This window comes from Suillus discolor (assembly GCF_016758755.1).
Source record: "Suillus discolor strain FC423 chromosome Unknown F5147scaffold_36, whole genome shotgun sequence".
NCBI lineage: Eukaryota > Fungi > Basidiomycota > Agaricomycetes > Boletales > Suillaceae > Suillus > Suillus discolor.
Window position 1 is genome coordinate 305,002 of NW_024541283.1, and position 21,101 is coordinate 326,102.

Consider the following 21,101-nt stretch of genomic DNA (forward strand, 5'->3'; position numbering starts at 1 on the left):
TTGGACATTGATCAGTGGCACTTACTTTGACGAGCACTGGAGACTTGAGGAAATCATCGGCTGACATAGCATTGGGCTTCGCAAATAGCACAGGTGCAAGGCGGATGTAATCGCCCTCTCCATTCCTCTTGAGCAGGACAAGGAGATCCTTGTTGTCCTGCTTTTTGGAAGGCTGGTCGGCAAAGATGCTGGGGTCGAGCTTGAAAGGAGAGAATATAACACCTGCACAATCCTTGATACTGTGCAGAATGTTTGACCTCTCGGAGCTGACTGCCGAATGAAACTAAGGCCAACAGAAGTATCAGCGTGAAATTTGGCAGTGTTTGAATCATAAACTTACCAATGATCCGAAACGTGGATAGGTTTCCATGGAGGTGTGCAAGTCTTTAGGTATGATCTGATACAGCTCAGCCATTGCACCTTTAAGCTTCGCATCGGGAGAGCTCCAACGTGTAGCGGCGCGTGGGTCGACATTAGCAGGTTGAGGAGAAGTCGGAAACAGACCGTTTATGACCCAGAAATGACTAAACAGGGTATACTTCTGTCCTTGGTGGGTGATGCTGGAATCCAGTGGAGACGTCTTCTTGAGCATGCGGTTGCGGCTGCGAGCAGGAATTGCAGATGAAAGAGTGAGATACTGTTTCTTGAGGACCCGTAGTTCAGAACGTGTTGCATGGTAAGCTTGCTGGGCTACCGCAAGGGCCTGATACGTAAGAGCATATATCAGATGATGTTGTAGACTAATAAGAATGATATAAGTGTCGTGCCTACCTTTCGAACATCATGCATTTGTGCATCTGGCCCAGGGACAGCCAGGACCGTCCTTACTGCATCCAAGTCGCTCCCAGATACTTCACCATCAGATCCATCAGAATCAGAATCATCCGAGACTGGCGTTAATCTCAGCCTCGAAATCTTCCCCAGCATCCATGTCATACGGCATGACAGTGTCTCTAAAACTGAGTGAGAGTGAGTGAGTTAATGGGACGCGAGGATGAAATACCCATTGCCCACTTTATATAACATGCTCCGGGGCGATGCACCGATGGACTCGGTTCCAGAACAAAGTATTACGTTGAAATAGAAACATGTGGACCACAGGTGTCGATTTGCCGAGGTTGCTGGTCCTCGCTAACAGAATCAAGGCGATACACACTTACGACAACGTTGATAATTGTACATCAGTATGTTTCGCTAATAAGGACCAATACATAATAAGTCAGACTCACCTGTAAGTGCTAGGCGATTCTGAGCTGAGGCGTCTTTGGTAAAAAAACACACGCGTGTTGTTCGGATATTTCCTGTGAAACATAATGAGCATTCCTATCCAAATACTGAGTAGACTTACCGGTCTAATTTGGAGGCTGGTTTGAGGCGTCTTTGGTAAAAAACGCACGCGTGTTGTTTGGATATCCCTGTAGAATATTATGAGCATTCCTACCTAAATAATAAGTAGACTTACTCGTGTAAATTTGGAGGCGTCTTTGGTGAAAAACGCATGCGTGTTGTTCGGATATTTCCTGCAAGACATGATAAGCATTCCTATCCAAATACTGAGTAGACTTACTCGTCTGAATTTGGAGGCGGGTTTGAGGCATCTTTGGTAAAAAATGCACGCATGTTGTTTGGATATTCCTGCAGAACATCATGAGCGGTCCTACCCAAATACTGAATGGACTTACTCATATGTGTTTCATTCGCAGAAACATGTCACCGTCAATGTGATCAACAACGAAGTATTCATCTTGATGCTCAGAATCAGGGACTAGAACAGCTCCTCGAATGAAAGATTTAAGCGGGACAAATATTGATGACGACCTCGGGACAGCCTTGACACGAGTAAGCTTGAAGGTGGAGTCTGTTCTGCGAGGACCGACTCTAGCAGTGTATGGTTGAACAAGTGCGAATTCGAAGGGCCCGAGATTCGAAATATGACATCTGAACATGAAAATTAGCTGGACGAAGGCTGTTTCCTCAGCGGTCAGTTGTATGAGCGCGTGATCGAATCGTGGCCGCCCATGGAATTTGGGGTTGCACCGAAGGTGGTCGGTATTTTGCCTCCAGTCCACAGCCGACTCATAGTTCACCTTGAGATAGCGGTGCTCGTGAATCTGTGTACCATGTTAGTATGATGCATTAGACAACTTGTACAGGATACTATTAGCATACCTTGAAATCGCCTGGGAATGTAACCCAACTCGTCAGTTGATGGCCATAGGTAGGCAGAGCATTGTTGATGAATTCACTAAATTTCCGACGAAAAGATTGAAACGCACGATCCGTTTGACCACGACTCTCAACGCCAAGGATGTCTAAGGGTGGCACCGGAGAGCCAAGTTTCACGTGGCCATTAAAGGCTACAGGAACATCAATGTCTTCATCAAGCCCGCCATCGCCGAGTGCCTGCAACCGGCAGTGTTCATCAAGCGTGTTGACACGTTCTCTCAGAAGTTTCGAGGCGAATTTGTGGTGATCAATACGAAGTATCTATCAATACAATTGTGTATGATGTGAATCAGTCTGAGTACTAACAACAAATGTATCTTGTAAACTTACTTGCGTCGCGGTATCCTTTCCATTCGTTCGACGGTGATAGGTGTCTTTGAGGGGGCCATGAAGCTTCTCGTTCGGACGCGTGCTGTAGTTACGTGCTACTCCTTTAAGTCGGATATCACGAACAACATGTTTCCATAGGTGGGTCTTCGGAAAGTTCCAGTCAAGCTTCAATTTCTCGACCTCCGACTCTTCAGCGCATGTAATATAAGCCTAGGAATGAATGTGTCGTGTAAATGAGTATAATTAGCTACATAGACAACAAGTAAAGACTAAACCTTGAGCTCAGCATCGAAAACTAAGAGCTCGGCGTCGATCGCTGCAAGTGTGCGCTCAGTATGCAAATCCAGACCGATCCAGCTATCCAGCTGGAGATAACTGCTGATAACGCGAAGCAGCTGGTGGCCTACAGGACTGGCTCTGTGCGTCAGGATGTTCAAAGCCGGATATAATGTTTGCTTCAAGATAATGAGTGATATGAAAGATCACAAAACAAGCCAAAAAACTTACCTTAGAGAGGTCCTGGTATTTGTTGCCATCAGTGAATGTAATGTTGATAACGGATTCGAAATGAGTGAGGTGGCGCCATCGGGGGAAGTTAGCGATCCTGTAACTGTGAGAACAGGATAGGTGTGAATACAATCGACAACTTACGACTTCTCGAATGCTTCTTGAGCATCGCGTCCAAGCGACGCGAGGATTTTCTTCAATTCTTCAAGTAGGTGCTTCCACAGACCGGCGTGCAATGAATGCAGCCGATCTAAACTAAGTGCATCGTGGGGACTCGAACGCAAGATGAGCCAAAAAACATTCTAAGCTTCATATTAGCAAGGAATGAGTTTGAAACAACACAAGTGCGTACCGCAACAGGTCGTAATCCGAGCGCTTTGAGTATCTGCTCGCCTTCAGCTTTACTGCACCCATAAATACGGAGAGCTTCTTGTGCTTCTTCCACGGTTCTGATTGGGTAGCTCTTTGACAGGTCGTGGAGCTCCGCTAATGGTACTAGGCACACGGGGCAAGGGCATTTGCCACCGCGGCCACGTATCAGCGACATCATGCACCTGTTGAATGAAATAGGTTAGTATTAATGTAAGACCAATAAGAAAAGAGCAAAAGGCCATGAGCGTGTTTACCCTTGAAGGCACCAGCAGCGACGAGATGGAAAACGAACTCACTGTTCTTCATAGTCAGCCGAAAGAATCAGTATCACAGGAAACAGCCATCGCGGAATGCCATTATAGCCCTTGTGTGAATATCCAGTCTTTGAGTGCTGGGCGACATGTTCCAGGAGCTTGAAAAATGATTCATGCCACACAACGCGCTTCAACGTTGTGTATCCGAGTTTTCCTTCTTCGGCTGCATCGTCAGGAACCTGCAACATGTAAATTCAACAATCTGACATATATTGAGAACGAAACAACTCACAATAGGCAACCATCCGACTACACGACCACCACCAAACCCCTCGCCATTACGGATGTCTACAGGTAAGTTTGCGCATCGGACTACAACTGGATACCCTTTGACGGTACCATGAGACGACAGCTTCGACTTATCAGCGTAGAGAATGAAACAGAATGGGACAGCGTTTTCAACGTCGGGCGGAAGAGAAGACTATTGGTTTGACATTTATATACATTTACACACGATATGACACAGTTAATTGTAACGCACTTGAATATCCCACCACCGATCTCCTGTCCAAGGTTCATTGAAAAAGCGTTCGAAATCCGTACCGTTGTGCTTGTAAACACGGCAGGCATCCCACACGAAATGCGGTGCGAGCAGGGGGTTGTCCAGTAGATCGAGGGCCCAATCCCACACAGGCCGTGTGTGGACCTCGTATTCTTGCTCCTTCCTCTTGTATATCACAGGGACTTCGTGCTTTGAAAACTAATGGCAGGTTGCCTAAGGCATTGAGCGATATGATCATGTAAGTAGATTCAGTCAGACACACCGGTGTTAATTCAGCCGCAGCATTGTCCCATGCCCTCGAAAGATCTGTCTCATTCTTCAGAGTGATTTGAGCTTGACCTTGAGCGATGCGCGAAATGAGTTCAAGGAGGGCATTTATTTGAGACTTATTTAGCGCAGCATCAAGCGCAATCTCAGAGAATTCGAAGTCCCCGCGTGACCTGAAAGGACGCCATGGTTCCTCGTCAACGGGTGCGTGCTGCATCTCCTGAGTGATACCGAATTCGTCGAACATCTGGTAGAGAGTCGCACGAGCAGAGCGAGGGTGATACTCCGTTTTGAATTCGCTGGGCATTTGCACAGATGCCGCATGAGGCTGGACAACCGTGGGGTTGCTAGCCATGCTGGCATCGGATAGTACTGAGCGAAAACGATGGGTCAGCAAGATGCAGTAGATTGTAGGTTAATACTTACCGGGGCTAGTTGGATTCCCGTGTTCATCCTCGAGTTGGCTATAGTCGAAGTCTTGGAGATCGTCGATGGGGGCATGGTGAACTTGAATGTCATTCGATGGGCCAGCCTCGCTGGTTGCAGCCTTTCGGCGAGCCTTTCGTGCTAGAATGCAAAAGATCAATTAATATGACTCAGATACAAGGTGATGGTGCGATGAGTCAAACTCACCATTTTGTTTCCCCTTCTCATACTCCTGGTTGAATCGATGTCGCTCCTGCTCATTTTCGATCCGTTTCTTGCAGCTAGCCTCATGTTTCTTGAAGCCCTGCGTTTTGAATGACTTGCCGCAATGAGTGCACGGCAGCTGGGCCTTTAGCGTCTCTTCTGAATAATGGTACTTCTCTCGACGAGAAGTACGAGTCGGAGCCATCAGATGTAACAATATGAATAGAGTGTACAAGTGTACAATATTTACAAAGAGGATGGGACAGCTGGCCGCGAGGCTGATGCGGAATGGAACAAAGTTATGCGCCGATAGCACGTTACGGTGCATTATGATGATTGTCTCACGGTCGAAAGGCCATCACCGAGCCTCGAAAGGCCATCACCGAGCATCAAAAGGCACTTTTAAGGTGCCTTGAAAGTCACCTGACCGGCATTATAAGCCGGTGGCATTACAATGGCCCTTACCTTTTTTCCGACACATAGTTCGATTATTAGACTAATTTCTAGATGTTGTTCACTGACGACGCCCCACTTCTCAGACATTGAGAAGTGGGGAGTGATCAGCGAACATCCTAATCATGAGGAACATGGACCTCTCAGCTTTTTTTATTTTTATTTTTTATATCCAATTATTGTCCAGTTGGGGTACAATACCCTATGTAGGACACTAGTATCTAGGAAAGGGGACACCTGTGTCCCCGCCGCGTCTCCTACTATTGCAAATGCCCTGATGAAGGGGTGACCTCCATCAGTCCGCCGTTCCCGCCGGCCGTTTTAGATGCCTAAGTCTGCTACTCCACGGGCCTGTGTTGGTACTGTTCGTGAGTATGTATGGGTCTGTCGTATGTTGGGGAATATACAAGTACTCGGATCGCCGAAGGCGATCTTTGCACGAAGGAGTAAATGGATTGCGGTAAGAAAATAAGTAGAAAGTTGGGACCAGCTTGATGCTCTGCTGGTGGGGGTTTGACTTTGGCTTTCCCTTACGTCTCTTCTCGTCTGATCTCCAGTTGGGCTGTGGAACTGCGCCCTGTCCTTGCGTTGGCGAGTGAGGTTGAATGAGCGTATTAGCGCTGCTGGCGAATGTACAAGACTGCGTTTGACGATCTGTGCAATATATCTAGACGTTATTCGAGTTTCAGTGTGAAGGGGGAGGGACGTCACCGAGGGTGGATTTCAGTCTCCCGGTACTGTTTACAAAACGAATAAGGTGCGCTGTTGCCTTGACGTTGGTGAGTAGATACGTGATGGAGGAGGCTTGTCTCCTTAGGGCGGTCGTGAGGGTGTGACGTTCGCGTACATAGTGAGGGCAGGAGAGAAGAAAGTGTTGTACAGTCTCGGGAATGTCTTCGCCTCTCTCAGCTTCTGCCTCATCATCGTGACCGCAACAGTGTAACGCCCCATTTACGATCAGTCCAAATTCTCGCGCTCAAAAGGAAAATTCGCTTGAACCACTGTGGACTGACCTACATCTAGGTGGCCATTGTTGCATTGAGGCGGCTGGATAGAGAATACCACGATTTCGGAGGTATACATCAAGAAGCGAGTTTAAAGAGAAACTTGAGTTGGATTGACCTTTGGTAGAGGTACCGGTGTTTTCCGATGCTCCAACGCCTCAGATGTGGTCTGCCTGGCTCCAAGTTATTAACCTAGAAATGTTATCAATAATCAGTAGTCAGGGAATGCCTCGTGTCATCGAGTACCAAGTTGATACGATGTCTTCACTCTCAGGTTGTACGATCACGAAAAAGCGATGATCGATATCACGATCGAGCTAGTGAGTGGAATGCATGAAAAGGTATGGCGAAGCGGAAACAAAATATGACTGGTACAGTAACAAGGGGTATGATGAGCAACTCGAATACAAGTAATGCAAAGATCTTTACTGACGCAAAACTAGTTTGTACACTTGTAACTTGAAATGGTGACTTCATGACCACATTCAAAAGCCCTGCGACTTTTATCTTTCTCAAAGGCCGATGGTAAGGGTGCTGAGAGAGGCGGATCGATAAGAAGGCACATGGCAGAGTGCGATCGGAGCCCGATGAGGTCCAATGGTTTGTCTCATCCACTTCAGATGGGACCTGGACGCCCCACTATTGGAATATGTCTCGAAACAGCTGATGGAAAGATTGTTCGAATGTCAGGTCAAGATCGCCACCTGAGGCCTTGACTCGGTCCACTCATAATTCGAAGTACCGGTAATCATGCCAACTAGATATCGCTCGTCAGTCGATGGAGGGCGCCAGTAACGCAAAATCGGATGTCCAGCTCATCTAAGAATATCTCAGTAGTAAACATAAAACAGATCAGGATAAGTGAACGCACCAGATAGATTGAAATTTGAGCAGATGACGAGCTGAGTGACATGGCTGATCGATCGGCCGCGCAATCATCGACTTGAAAGCGAAGCACGAGGCAGGCTACACTGAATGTGGTGCACACGAGGCCCTTTCGTCCAGTTTTAACTGCAGTCCGGGTCTAGATCCAATTTGAGTGCCAATTTGAACCTACTTGTTGTCAATGGGAGATCGTGAAAAACCATGTGCTCAAATTACGATTGCGTGAATTAACTACCTTGGTCAAATCTCGGACCGGAACACTCTCAAGTCTCGAGGTACTGAATTGCATAGCAATAGTGGAAGCAGGAATCAACCGGAGTTGACAGAGATACTTGCAGTAAGGGATTGGTTGGCAACTTGGAAGTCAGCAGGAGCAATCCATATTAGGTAAGTCTTTGCGGCGCAGGGCTTCCAATTGACGCCGTGTTAGCTCCATCGCTTCCTCATGATAACTTCAATCATGTGCATAATCTATCTCACCGAGGCAAGTCATTGCTCAGAAGCATAGTAATAAAGCTTACAAATGGTAAGATGGGCAACTTGAACTCAGGTGGACTGATGGTGTTTGAACAAATCTAATGATGTCCTTCAAGTTCAACATGATACAATGTTAGACCCGGAATTCGGCCCTCACTGACACTCAGCGTGCCGTGTCATGGCAAGATCAGCAAGTTTGAACGCCTGTCTATCTCGGTCGCAGAACATGCTGCCTTGATATAGTAGCACACTGCCTTGGGCATTCTTTTTATACCTCCAGTTCGTCATTCATCAACAAAGCATACTTGCCATGAAACTGTGGTCCTGGAAAATGCAACCCAATTTGCATGCACAACGAAAGTTCATCGAACTTATATACAATCAAACTGGAAAGTATGCCAACTGGGACCCACCCTCTGAAATTCAGGTGTGTTGTTGTAGCTTAAATACCCATCTACTGCATGTTGATCTTGAGAAGATTGGATCGTACGGAAGTATCGACAAAGACACAGGGAACTTGAACGTCGAAGGCAACATCTACTCAGATAACTTCAAACAGCTCCTCATCAAGGCAGGTATCAACCCTGAATCTGATGAGCATCATGCCAAAGACTGTCCGGATGAGTCTGAATTCAAGACTTGGTCTAAAAACATGAAATGCATCGACTGTTACAGTAACATGGCATGAGTCCCCTGCCAGCAGAACAGCCCTCTGCCACCGCACGGCTATAGACGATACCAGAGTCTCACCAGCTCTATGACGATAGATGATGATAGACGATAAGCGGCAACTGCCGGCTTAGATAAGCGGTCTGGACCGCACGTGACGACACATGACGACATAGGTCTAGAAGACCTATTTATGTTATCAAGATAGAAGGCAAGCCTCGTGCTGCCTCATGTACTGATAGAAGGATGCCTCATGGATCCTATCTACGATAGAAGCCCGCCTCATGGACACTATCTCTGACTCATGTAGATAAGCAGATTAGAACCCAGCTTTAGGCTGAGCTTAGATACGAAGAGTAGCCTTATATAAGGTCGAAGATTAACAGTAGACATTCCTTACTTTAATCTTACTAGGTTTACCCTTGAACTCCTTGTCCCGCTAAAGCTACCTGCTCGACATCGACTCGTACCTTCAGTGACGCCTCTCACTGTCTGTAAACCCTGCTATCATCTCAGTGTAACCCCTCGTTAACCACCACGAGCTACGTTTGAGTATGCAACCTTTGCTTGTCTGTAAAGGCCGACGACTCTCAGCACTTGGTACCACTGTCGTGGTTGTCGCTGTTTAGATCATCCTAGTCGCACACGACCGTGTGTCGTAACATCGACATGAATGCTGATGCTCAAGCGTGAGTTTAGCATTCGATTCTCTTGTCTTGATACTGAGATCGTGTTCCGATCGTTTCCACCAGAGGCATGCCTGGGATTGCCGCAGCAAGTATCAAAGGGTCATGGGAGGTTAAGAAAGGCACCACTGGCACTGTCTTGCTCATGAACAACCCTCGCATGAAGCACATTACGCCTGACGTTCTTGGGAAGCTTGCGAGCATTAAACTTCTTCAGTCAAAGAATCTTGTGATGAAGGTGTTTTATTGTCCTGCATTCTCCTTGTACCTCTCAGATACAAGTGAGTATTATTCCATTGCAAAGAAAATCATTACAAATACAGGTGCAGGTGGGGAAAAGATCAGTATGGCTCTCCTGGCTTCTGCGCCAGTTGTGGAACCCGTGGGCAGTCTTGAAGCTTCGTTTAAGTGGTGGAGTAACACACAAACTGGATTAGTGCGCCACGGATGCAAGAAGGAGCATGTCTTTACACCCCTGTATGAACTTTTGCATGTCAGGCAATCTCGTAACAGGCAGTCGTCGCCATCCCCAGAACGTACTGGCGAACAGTTGTGAGTGCATTCGTTGCTGTTATCAGGCTGATGATTTGACTAACAGAGGGATATGCTAGGTGGACTGCCCCTCCCGTCCCGTGGGCACCTCTCAGCGAGGATGGCACAGAGGTGCCGATATACATCAATGTGAGTTATTACATCTAACTGGCCAATTGTGTATTCGATCACTCTTTGTGCAGGATGACTGTTACAGGGATCTGTAACACCTACTAGAGCCCCAGCTCTCCCTACGCCTGCCCCCGCTCTGCTAGACTCCCCGCGCGGCGGTGCGCCGCCTGCGCCTAGAAAGACAGCGGTTTGGACCGCTATGACCCCGCCTCATGGCGCTATGACCCCGCCCCTGGCCTAGACGGCCTTGTACCTGTTCCATGGAGGCTGTACGCCTCATGGACACCCTAGATCAGCGCATGTATACAGCATGTCGCTTCATGAAGATCCGGAGCGCCCTAGGCGCCTCATGTATGAAGACCCGGAGCGCTTGGCGCTTCCTGTACCTATGCGCAGCTGCCCTTGGCGCCGCATGTATGATCAGAGGTTAAGCCTCATGTACTTTATCTAACCTCATGTCTGGTTATCTTAGATTAGAGATATACTATAGATTACAGACTGAGCTTGAACACTTAGATACACTATGTATAAGTACATACATTGTTGTAGATTATACTTCACTTTAATCTACTAGGTTCTACCACAGAACTTGCTCATCTAAGCTTAACCGCTTCCTTGTGTGAGACCGCACTTCAAAGCCGCTCCCATACGACTTTGCACGTATCCGCTAGCCCTGCATCTCGACGAGCGCCGTCTTACCGAGATCGCCGGAGGAATCCTTGACGTTCCATCAAGGCCAGACCACGCTCAGCTTCAGTAGACTCACTCGAGTCGTCGCTGAGAAGACCTATCCTAGTTCGCACACGCCGACCTACAGTCGACGTAACAATGACACAGATTCCAGCGACCTCGAGGAAGAATAAGGTCGTCAAGAGCATACCAGAAACGAACATGACTATCAAAGTGTTTCGAACTGTACATTGTGGATAGTTTCAATGCTACAGAAGATCATTTTAGTATAATCTCTATCAGGGTCCATGTGTGTGCGGCATCTCAGTTTCCATTGTCAAGTTATATGAACCACCCGGGCAGTTAACAAAAGCTATCAGCGATCTATTGTTCCAGTGGAATCTCCTTGCATATTGTCTTTACAGCCTGGCAACGTAACTGCAGTGCATGTGCAACCCAATCTCCATCGACCATCAATTGTGTTGTCATAAAACACAGAAAAACCTGGTGTTGACAGACCATACAGAGCCTATGATAAATCCAGAAATTGATCGCCGCAGCAAAGTAGATCTCCTCATTGGGGCTCGGCTCATCGCCAACAGCAGTGTGGTAAAACAATAAGAAAACATTTCCAATGAGATTGGATGATGTCTTCAAGAAAGGTCGTCCTGGTGGGGTACGTACAAAGGCAGTGATTTAATGAAGCTTCCCTATCATGGATTGATCTAGACGTGATTAACAGTTTGCAATACCACTGCCACCAGTAAGCTGCTTATGGACGAGATGGAAGATAGTCTGATGGACTGGTGGGCTGTTCGTCTCAAAGGTTTAGGCGTGAAAAGATTCAGAGATTAATGCTGAGGATTAGGGAGTTCAAGCTTAGTGCCGCCTTTACTCCATATTTACTTCTATTTATTCTAGGTAATTTCGTTGGGCGCTGGCGGCGTTTTAACTTTGAGCTCTCCTGATATTAATCCAACATCATGGTTGCGGAAGTTGCGAGCCGGGTAGCTGGAAATTCCACACCTCGTTGCAACCTCATTGCACGTTTGATATCGGAGGGTTCATGCTGGGAGACCTGAGGAATCAGAATCGATCAGCTTGGTTCGAGGCACTTTCATCGATAAGATATAAGCTTTCGACTCCAACCCTCCCGGCCAAGCTTCAATAATTCCTGTGTCAAGTGATCACTGACCCACGGCGGTCTATGGAGGGACAAGTTGAAGTGTGCGGTTCGGAAGTTGAGGATCGCGGAATATACATGTCATTACCACATGACGCACAGTCATGTTACAATCTCATCTGGCGCATGAATAAGAACTTGGAACGAGAGGTCGAGAAAGTTGGTCCAAGTGGACGCCGGGGTTACGACAAGGACCTGCAGGGATGGAAGGCGGAAGCACACGATCTCGGCAACTGCAAACCTCGAAGGAGGAAACTCGCCTTTATCGGTAGGACAGGAGCTGGAAAAAGCACGGCTATTAATGCCATATTGGGAGCCCCAGTATTATCAACGCGAGCAGACGTGAGTGATTATTGTCACCTAACATTACTACGTTAAGCTTAAGCGCTCACTGATCGGAACTATAACTGAACTGCATCTCGTAGGGGTCAGCTTATTCACTGATACTTTCACCCTTATTTATTCTGACGCTTTTGGCACGTTGCGTGAGTAGCGCGTGTACATCTGTCCAGACTGAAATAATCTACGAAGATTTGCCCCCTTCAACTTGGAGAGCAAGCGTCAAGTTTATAGAAAAAGATGAGTGGAAAAAAGTAAGTTTTCGTGACCTTCTCTTGCACCAGACATACGGGCTGATGTTCCATAGACTCTGCATAATCTTCTAGATGATATCAGGTAGGTGTTCACTAAAAAGCTTTGTTTCCGCATCACATCCATCACGTACAGCGCTGTTTGTGAAGGTGGTGGTTTGAATATCGGACGTGATGATCTCAGACCTGCGTTGGATGCATGGAAGACTTTAAAAGAGGAATGTATCAATTATCTATTTCGATGCTACTACATAATCTATGCTGATATCGCTGTTGGTACAGGTTTATCCTCAGTAAGGCGTGACTTCAAAATCTGAATTTTCATTGACTATTGCTTGCTGCAGCCTTCGTACACTATCATTCCCCCCGCCTCATCAAGACGTACATACACTCCTGGACCATGAACCTGTGGTGTCCATACTTGGTACCAACATTCAGACGACGGGCACTGGCTTTGACAGTCTGGAGCTGCAGGAAAGTTGACAATGAACATTCCATACTCCGTTGATATCTCTAAACCACGCACAGCTCCGGCCGTATCTGACTTCGTTGGAGGAACAGCTGGTACGTCACCTAATTCTCAAAACTGTGGATGACCCTGTGATCATTCAATGTCCTCCAGTCGGAACCGTCCCTATGGCATCTGGTAGACAGGTAAACATCTCAGCGACACTGATCGTGCAGTGCCCTCATTTTCAATTTTAGTGTTCGTATTTACGGAGCGTTCGAAGTGCTCGCATCTGGTGCGGTCACACTTGTGGACGTTCCTGGTTTCGGGGATGCCAACAAAACAAGGTTTTGTAACGCTGTAGATATTGATTTATTTGCACTGACAGCATCTTCGCAGAACTAAGCGTACTAAGGAGTACTTGAAAAATGTCGAAGTAGTAATACTAGGTTCGAAAAGCGAGATGAATAGCTTCATCTTAACACTAATATTTGTATCAGTGGCAGACATCAAGCGTGCAGCTGATGACGAGGTAAGACAGATGAATATACTGATATGATTTGACTTGTCAATTCCATCGCTAGGCCATGCACATCTACTTTGAGAAATTGTAAGTGCTCACAACTTCCAGGAACTGTGTGCCCACGTGTTACAGCTTGCATCAAATGATCGCAATAGATGGCCGCGTAGAATCGCTGTTGATCTTGCTTACCGGAGCGGACGTATGTCGCCGTCGTTCCCTCCGTTCATGTACCTCACACATTTATATTAGATACGAATCAACGAGGACCAGTTGCATCATCTTGGTTCAAACCAACGCCAGATAATTCAGAAAATGTGCCAGGTACATATGCTAGGTTAAGTCAACATCAACTTCACGGCACTTATGCATGCAGTAGGAAATTGACCGTCTCAGCGAAAGCCTGGATGAGCAAGATAAACAATCCAACGTGTTCTTTCTCGAGTTCTACATGGCTCCGAAAGATGGTCCCGAGTTTGCGGGACTGTCGCAGCGTCTACACTCGACCAGAGAAATGGTTTGACATTCATTTAGTCTGAGTACATGAATGGGTCTGACCTAATTTGCGATCCAGAAAGACCAGACAACCAGACAATTGCAACTGGCAAATGCTACCAAAGACACGTACATTGCAGTGCGTATACCTATTTAGTGTCTTGATATTACTCATGAGCATTTTGTCAGCACCAACGATCTGCTCGGGCACGAAATGTCTTTCTGGAGCTCTATCGTCAAGTGTACTGTAGTATTAAGCAGGTATGTAGATCAACTTTCTGCAATGTAACATAGTCGATTTTTCTTTTGTCAGGACTCTACCTGTCAACCTCCTTCGCTACCTATTTTCTGCATTGGAAGCATGGACTACACCCAACTTTTGGTGACGAATAAACGACACCGAGCTCCGGTGGTCTTTACTGATCTCGAAGATGTTCGTCTCGCCTCTGGCTAACCGAAATATTATTGCTGATAATCTTCTGAGTCTAGACTGGTATTCCGCAGTTGTGTCGTTACATTCACGATTTTGGTTGCAAGAAAGCCATCTCAGATATCAATGCTCACGCGCACAGGTCAGCTTTACTATGGGAATCAATTGAGAGCTACTTTCTTTCTTCACGGCGGGATTCGAGGCTCGCAGCCTATGAGGATGCAGCAAGAGGTCTGATGGAGACTCTCAAAGATGTAAGTCGTGAGATTATTTTATAGTACGAACCTACTAATTCAAGCAAAAGACTGTCGACGAGATATGGCGAACTTCAGGAACCAAGATGGACAACAGCATAAATGAACTGGAACAATCTCTCCGAATTGAAGCCGGAAAGGTGGGCATCGGTCGCATCACACTCGTTTGCAATGACTGGTTAGTGTTCACGAAATATTGACCATCCACTAGGCATCTGAGCGCAGTCTCAACACCATCAAGGTGCTTGGAGAGCATCATCAATGGCGCAGCTACCGTACTCTTATGCGCCGAGAGGGTGAATGGCGATCAACAGATCTCAACGAGGACCTCACCCTTGGCATATTAGAGGGCAATGCATCAAGGTTTGTCGCTTAGTGACAGTGAAGTTGCTCATCTGAATTGTCGTGAAAGTGTGTGGCATAGGTTATTTAACGATTTTCTAAGAACGGAAATCAATTCACTTGTTGTGGTAAGCACCATGGCGCACAGCGTACGATTTACGACTTATGGACTTGATTGAAGGATATCTCGGATCGTTTCAATGAAACAATCAGAGCCATCAGTAAGTATTCTACTCCACGGATGAAGTAACCTAAATGTCAACCTCATTTCTGTGCAGAGAATCGAGCCCAACGAACAACAACAATCGCCCCACACATCGACAATGCATGTAACTTTATACACCCATTTGATATCATGAATCCTGCACGAGACCAGTACATGTCAGCCATTTTGACAATGCAACGGTAAGGTCTTCCGCCGTCGTCACGATCTGTTTACATATCGAACGTGTCGTCGCAGGGACTTTTGTGGGTCCTTGAAGGGACTTATGCGCGCCGCACTGGAGGACCACTATTGTGTTGTTGGAAGGGAATCTGGTGTGGGAATGTATCGACGGATGAAGGTGGGTACAACCCCGACTTATTGTAAAGATCAGAAATGTTGTCTTACAATAGGCCCAGGATCTAAATGAGGAACGATTCAGTCCAAAGAAGGCTCAAGAGTTATACACCAAGCTCATTGACCAGGTCATGACAGCTGTCCGAATGGCAAGGAATAAGGGGGAAACGGCACTCGACGAAGCACTCGCCCGTCTGTATGCAATCATTGAACGTTCTCTTGTCTGTAGGTTACGCTGCCTTCAATCTGAACAGGCATTAATTGATTTTGATGTCAGGTGTGCAGGGAGATGATCAAATATGCAAGACCACACGGAGGAATATGCAGAAATTTCTCGACCAAGAATACAGCGCACCGCTGACAGAGGTGACGATTATCACGGATAAGTATAAAGAGCGCGGCGACACAGCGCTAAGATGGTGATAACAGTAATCATATATCAATATACACATATGAGGTTGGAATCGTACATTATGATATGGTTTGAATTCAGCGCCGAGATTCACCTTTGCAAATACCCAAGATCTTCGGTACGGGCGAATACATACCAGTACAGATATATCAAAGTATGGACAGAAACCGAAATGCCGAACAAGAAGGCAGCCAGAACTCTAATGGATGACGTGTACAATACGCGCAGAGGACTCCGGGAGCGCGAGCGCGGGTGAGAGGAATGGTATGAAGTGAATGATAAAAGCATGGACAGTGAGAAAGTTTGATGTCATGGTAGGTTCGTCGATCTCTGGCGCATGCGCTCCCGCAAGCATGGGACGACATATAAAGAGAATGCAGGGAGCAATCCGACGGCAATTGTGTGAACGGTTGTGGAACTGTCCCGACATCTGCGAAAACTCCTCAGGTGATGATCGTAGCCGGTGCTTTGCATCGTGTTGCCGAAGCTGGGAATCGGCTGGCTGTAGATTGAACATCTCGATACAAAGATGGACTGCTTACCTGTATCGAAAACGACTGAAGCAATGATTATCGGTAGTCCGGGAGCAAGCTACGGAATCCACCACGAAGGTTACTAATGTGACGGCGTTCCCACCAACTCCATCTTATGATGAAGTCAGCGATGTCGGAGGTCTTAAAATGATTGTATTGCCAGTGATAGCCTTGCGCAGCACTAATCCTCAGCTTGTCAGTGAGCTGTACCCGTACTACTTACATGGCAACACTGGGGTGCATTACTATGATTCATGTGAGTGAGGAGATTCGTCGAGCATACGATTTATCCGACATAGAAGATGCTCGGTGATTGGCATTAGCCTGACCTATGTCACGGCGAATGGATATGAAAGAAGCAAACAACCAGTGTCGTCAGACGAGAATATGAGGAGTGGAAGTTGGATCACTGTGCGTTAGCTCGTCCGCGAGTCTATCATTCATCTAATGACGAACCATTATGCAAAATCCGCAAATGAGCCACTGACTAGACTGTATCAACCTGGTTGGGATGAGAAGACTGTGCAGATCCAAATCCGTCGAAAAAGTCTAATCTCAGCGTTTGTTCAGCGTTATTACTTCTACAACCATGCTTACACGTAAAGTATCTAATGTAGTCCATTCCTAAGGCTGTCTGTCGCAAATAAAATAAGAAAAGCGTCCTAAATAGTCGGTACAATCTTCCGAATATGTGCTGGAACGAGCGCAGCAGGTAAAGGCGCAATCTTGTCAAGTGGGGCGCGTTTTGCAAGCGCCAACAACGTCAACCTCAGCTTCTTAGCTACAGGGTCCTCCTCTGCCCCATCCATATCCATCGCATCGTCCTCAACCTTCACCCCATCATTTTGCTGTACCTTCCGGTCAAGCTCCTCTAGCGCTTGAACGGCACACTCCAATGCCTGTTCTAAGACTGCAGGACCCTCGGGAATTCCGAGGTCACTTAAACCAGCTTTCTCCAACTCATCCGGAGTTCGGATAAGCGCTGCCATATCCAACTGCTCGTGTTGTAATGCCTGTATTAGACGGAATACTGTTGGCCGGAATGTGAGGCTGGCTGCCATTTGTGCTTCCATCGCTGGTGACAGAGGCTCTTTCAAGACTGAGTGCAGATATGCCGCTGTGGTACAAAGTAGCTCGTGCCGGCCACGAGTGACGACATCAACTAGATGTTGCTCCACGTATCGGGCCACGGACGTGCCAAGGGGGTGGGTATGTTCCGTCTGGTGCTGTGTCACGTAAGCGGTCGAACAACTTCGGAAAAGTAATGAAGGGTGACTCACAGAAATATCTTCTGGCGGGCGAACGAATTCGGCTATGCTTCTAACGTAGGCGAAGCCATTAACTCCACCGTATACTACGTCCCGTACGTAGTCCCATGCCTCCTCGGCTTTCTCATCCGTCCAGTACTCGCTGTCAACCCCGGCTTTCAAACTTCTTGTAATGGGCCGGTTCTCAATACTGGCTCGTATAGACGTAGCCAGTTTCTCTTCGGAACATGCCGACGCACCTAACTCTGCTCCTAACGCTGCAAAAGAACCAAAATCAGATGGAAATGGATCGCGTTGGGATTCTGTTGACTGAGGCTCTTCATCTTCTTTCTCTTTCAGTTTTGCCCGTGTTGAAGCATTGCGGACAATCGTCCAATGCCTGCGTCGTGGTGTGGATTGCGAAGTTGAGGCCGCAAGAGTGGCTAGTGTTGGAGAGGGACGTGTGGAAGGCACATTAACTGGCGCTGGAAAGAGGGGTTGCGCTGTATCATCTGTTCGAAGAGAAGGGTAAAGTGGATTAAGTTGAGGTTTAAATAGCGGTTCAGGCACCAAGACGTTGAGAAGGGAAAACGGATCTTCCACTAATATATCGTTAGAAATGTGCAGCATGTATGAGTAGGAAGTTTCGCACCCTCTGTGTAGTCGAGACTACCGTCATGAAGATGGGGCAGGCCCTCCTTCTCAATTCTCAGACGTTCTTTTTTAGTTCTATAACGCTTGCCTTGAAGCGAAAGTAACATTAGAAACTTTGACTCAAAATGCTGCTCCGAAAACAATACCTTTGATTTTCAGCGCAACCATCATTTTTGCCCAGTCAGAACCAGGGGGAAATGCCCCAACACCTTCCTTGGAGCCAGGAAGTCTCCCTTCTGCATCTATGCCCTCTGAGATACCCACTGATGCACCCTTCTTGTAAGGTCCTCGAGGCCCACGCCTGATGTACTGTTGGGGAACAGAAGACGGGGCGGGCGACGCGGCAACTTGACTCCCTTCAATCTCTCTCGGAGTGGATGCCGTGATATGATCGTCATCCTCATCAATATTCAAAGCAGCATCCTCATCCTGCTCCACATCAATGTTCCAATCCGTCTCGTATTCAATAACATGCGCAGATGCCTTGGCGATGTGGTCGAGTCCCCATGCTTCAAGGCGTTCCGCTTCCGTGTGATAGATCGTTCCTGGAGGATTGAATATTTTGGCATTGTTGACGACTAGGCGGAAGTCTGTCTGGAGAAAAAGAAAAAATGTAGAGTTCAGCTCGTGTCGCGTGATGCCCCCTCTGCAACGGTTCCATCCAACCATGCAGTCCAGCCCTTGTTTATTTAAAATTGTTTGTGTTAAAACTTGATTGTCTGAATCGCAAGACCGTATGGAAGGCGTGGAGACGATCCACTGCAGCAGGGTTGAGGTGGAGTATTACTCACAGTAAACTCTTCCAATGAACGGTACTTTCCCCTGGCAACTTTCGTAGACATCGTCCCGAGATCCATAGGATGTTTAATCATTTCGGCGTATCCTTGGACTCGTGAGGGATCCACAGGGGAAATAAAAAATGCATAATCATCCTTCCTGTAATGCCACACATCCATCAGTATGCGCATAAAACAACACACCCCTCTCAGAAACAACAACTCACTTCTTCAACTGCCCAATCAGCTTCGCCAATACCTCCTTCAGTGGCTTGAGCTTCATAGACCTTGGCGCTTTCTTCATCTCTGCATCCTGCATGGAACTAAGGTTTTTCAGTTTTGACTTCTTTCCCATCTTCGCGGCCTTGATGGCTTTAAGCGAGGGCAAGACGAGCGTAATTCCAGATGGAACATGGCCGTTCTGCCTAGTTTCGACAGCCGATTGCGACGTGGAGGCACCATCTTCATTTGCTGCAAAAGAGTCGAAATCGTCCATGCTCGAACAGTTGGTGAGTTGATTATGTAATGCTGCCCGAGATAAGCAGGGATGATGATCTAAATCTTAGCGCGGTTGGCGAGTATCGTCCATATGGCTTGTCATCGATACGTCGATGCATTTCTGGTTTCATACACGAGTCGACTCATTGGTGTTTCAGGGTGGGTTTCTATTTATGCCGTATCGTTTTTTACTGAATCGTCCGTGTCCATCGCCAGGTAACGACTTCTTCTTGCATACAAATTCTACTTATTCCCGCACTAGTGAATTATTTCAAAGAGGTCGTTTATGGCTGGGGGATTCAAACGAACCTCCTGCTAAATTAGCGGAGGTTTGCGGTTTATATAGGTGGTAACCTCTGGGTCTAGGCGAGGTGACCGTCGAGCACTGAATAATCCCACTTCATTATGCGGTTACCGCGGAACCTATGGGATCTTCGTCCGTGTCGGTTTGGCTTTTCTCACCCCAGCTCCACAGTAGTACTGGCACGAGGCTGCGGACGCCGTGTGTTGTTCTGCTATAGGTGCGATGTGAATTTCAAAACCATAACGCTCGACGTCAATTAATATTTTACTATGACAATTCATTTTATAATCAGCGCGGAAACCTATTCAAATGGCCGCGGAGTACCCCGAGCGAAACCTCAGGTCGTTACTTTCAAACGGAATATAATTAACGTGCCACCGCAATCGGTTTCAAATTCCAACGTTGTGGTGGAGGCGCTCCTCAGGGTTGATGGTACTTAAATTTTCCACAGGTTGATCTTTGCATCGTGGCGCAGTAATTTTACGGGGAGATTGCCGTTGATTAACTATCAACATTGTCCCTGCATAAGCCTCATGCTTGACTATTTTTTGGGCGTCAGGCTGTATCTGGGTTCGAGTTGGATCCGTTCTCATCGTCTTCGGACTTGGCATCGTGACGCACATTGCAACGCTTCACACCGGAGCGGTGAATTTGCGGCTATCTAGGTTTGGGTAACTACGTATTATGGGTGCGCAAAGGAACAAGATTGCCTTGGTTAGGCATGCGGCGGTGATTGTTTATATAGTGAAATATTGAAGGTGAGGCGACGAGCTGTGCATGACTCACATGTCATGATGAAGTGTATACGACTGCGTCACGACGAGTGAGACATATATGAGAAAGTAGATGAGCGTGCCGACGGGTGCCTTTGGAGGTGTAGACTATGTATTTTAATGTTATGAATGTCATGGTGATTAGTTGTATCGTGGCATCGCGGACTGGAGTTGATTAAAGTTAATCGCGTGGGGTATCGGACGATTACGGGATAGAATTCCCATGGACTAGAGTGAAATGAATACTTCTCGATATCATTTTCACAGCCACGGAGTTTAAATGAGGAATTAATGGACCTTTAATATGAGCCGAAATAGGATTGTTCCTGAAGAAAAAGCATGTAACTTTTTTTTATTGGTAAGAAAACGTTGCCGGGTGGAGGCGTTCGGGAATGACACGTAAGGAAATCGGGGATATATACATAAACT

General features: G+C 47.0%; 4 protein-coding genes across 4 annotated transcripts; 2 read left to right on the forward strand and 2 right to left on the reverse strand.

Moving 5' to 3' along the window:
- Window positions 1–1,682: 1,682 nt before the first annotated feature.
- On the reverse strand, window positions 1,683–5,629 carry F5147DRAFT_804947 (uncharacterized protein; the record flags this gene model as incomplete). Its single annotated transcript, XM_041443342.1, has 13 exons — window positions 5,152–5,629; window positions 4,945–5,095; window positions 4,514–4,890; window positions 4,231–4,449; window positions 3,982–4,170; window positions 3,732–3,928; window positions 3,416–3,617; window positions 3,208–3,365; window positions 3,064–3,160; window positions 2,832–3,011; window positions 2,557–2,766; window positions 2,170–2,487; window positions 1,683–2,111 (listed from the first exon to the last, which is right to left on the reverse strand). Exons 1-13 carry the CDS (start codon window positions 5,233–5,235, stop codon window positions 1,683–1,685), a joined length of 2,811 nt encoding a protein of 936 aa, XP_041291529.1. The 5' UTR covers window positions 5,236–5,629.
- Window positions 5,630–9,392: 3,763 nt separating this feature from the next.
- On the forward strand, window positions 9,393–10,226 carry F5147DRAFT_653970 (uncharacterized protein; the record flags this gene model as incomplete). The annotated part of the gene is made up of 4 exons (XM_041433827.1): window positions 9,393–9,603; window positions 9,646–9,874; window positions 9,934–10,003; window positions 10,071–10,226. 4 exons carry the CDS (start codon window positions 9,393–9,395, stop codon window positions 10,224–10,226), a joined length of 666 nt encoding a protein of 221 aa, XP_041291530.1.
- A 1,689-nt stretch (window positions 10,227–11,915) lies between these two features.
- On the forward strand, window positions 11,916–16,143 carry F5147DRAFT_761780 (uncharacterized protein; the record flags this gene model as incomplete). The annotated part of the gene is made up of 27 exons (XM_041440542.1): window positions 11,916–12,179; window positions 12,350–12,430; window positions 12,484–12,512; window positions 12,710–12,720; window positions 12,772–12,851; window positions 12,956–12,991; window positions 13,050–13,081; window positions 13,133–13,222; window positions 13,275–13,324; window positions 13,376–13,407; window positions 13,460–13,485; window positions 13,531–13,597; window positions 13,648–13,719; window positions 13,775–13,912; window positions 13,970–14,029; window positions 14,080–14,151; window positions 14,204–14,323; window positions 14,380–14,574; window positions 14,619–14,714; window positions 14,786–14,937; window positions 14,987–15,044; window positions 15,098–15,137; window positions 15,195–15,321; window positions 15,377–15,479; window positions 15,538–15,700; window positions 15,753–15,894; window positions 15,969–16,143. 27 exons carry the CDS (start codon window positions 11,916–11,918, stop codon window positions 16,141–16,143), a joined length of 2,511 nt encoding a protein of 836 aa, XP_041291531.1.
- Window positions 16,144–16,981: 838 nt separating this feature from the next.
- Window positions 16,982–19,615, reverse strand: F5147DRAFT_701500 (uncharacterized protein). Its single transcript, XM_041437741.1, has 6 exons — window positions 19,325–19,615; window positions 19,113–19,257; window positions 18,468–18,915; window positions 18,320–18,409; window positions 17,701–18,269; window positions 16,982–17,646 (listed from the first exon to the last, which is right to left on the reverse strand). The coding sequence occupies exons 1-6, from the start codon at window positions 19,591–19,593 to the stop codon at window positions 17,083–17,085; spliced, it is 2,085 nt and encodes a 694-aa protein (XP_041291532.1). The 5' UTR covers window positions 19,594–19,615; the 3' UTR covers window positions 16,982–17,082.
- Window positions 19,616–21,101: the final 1,486 nt, after the last annotated feature.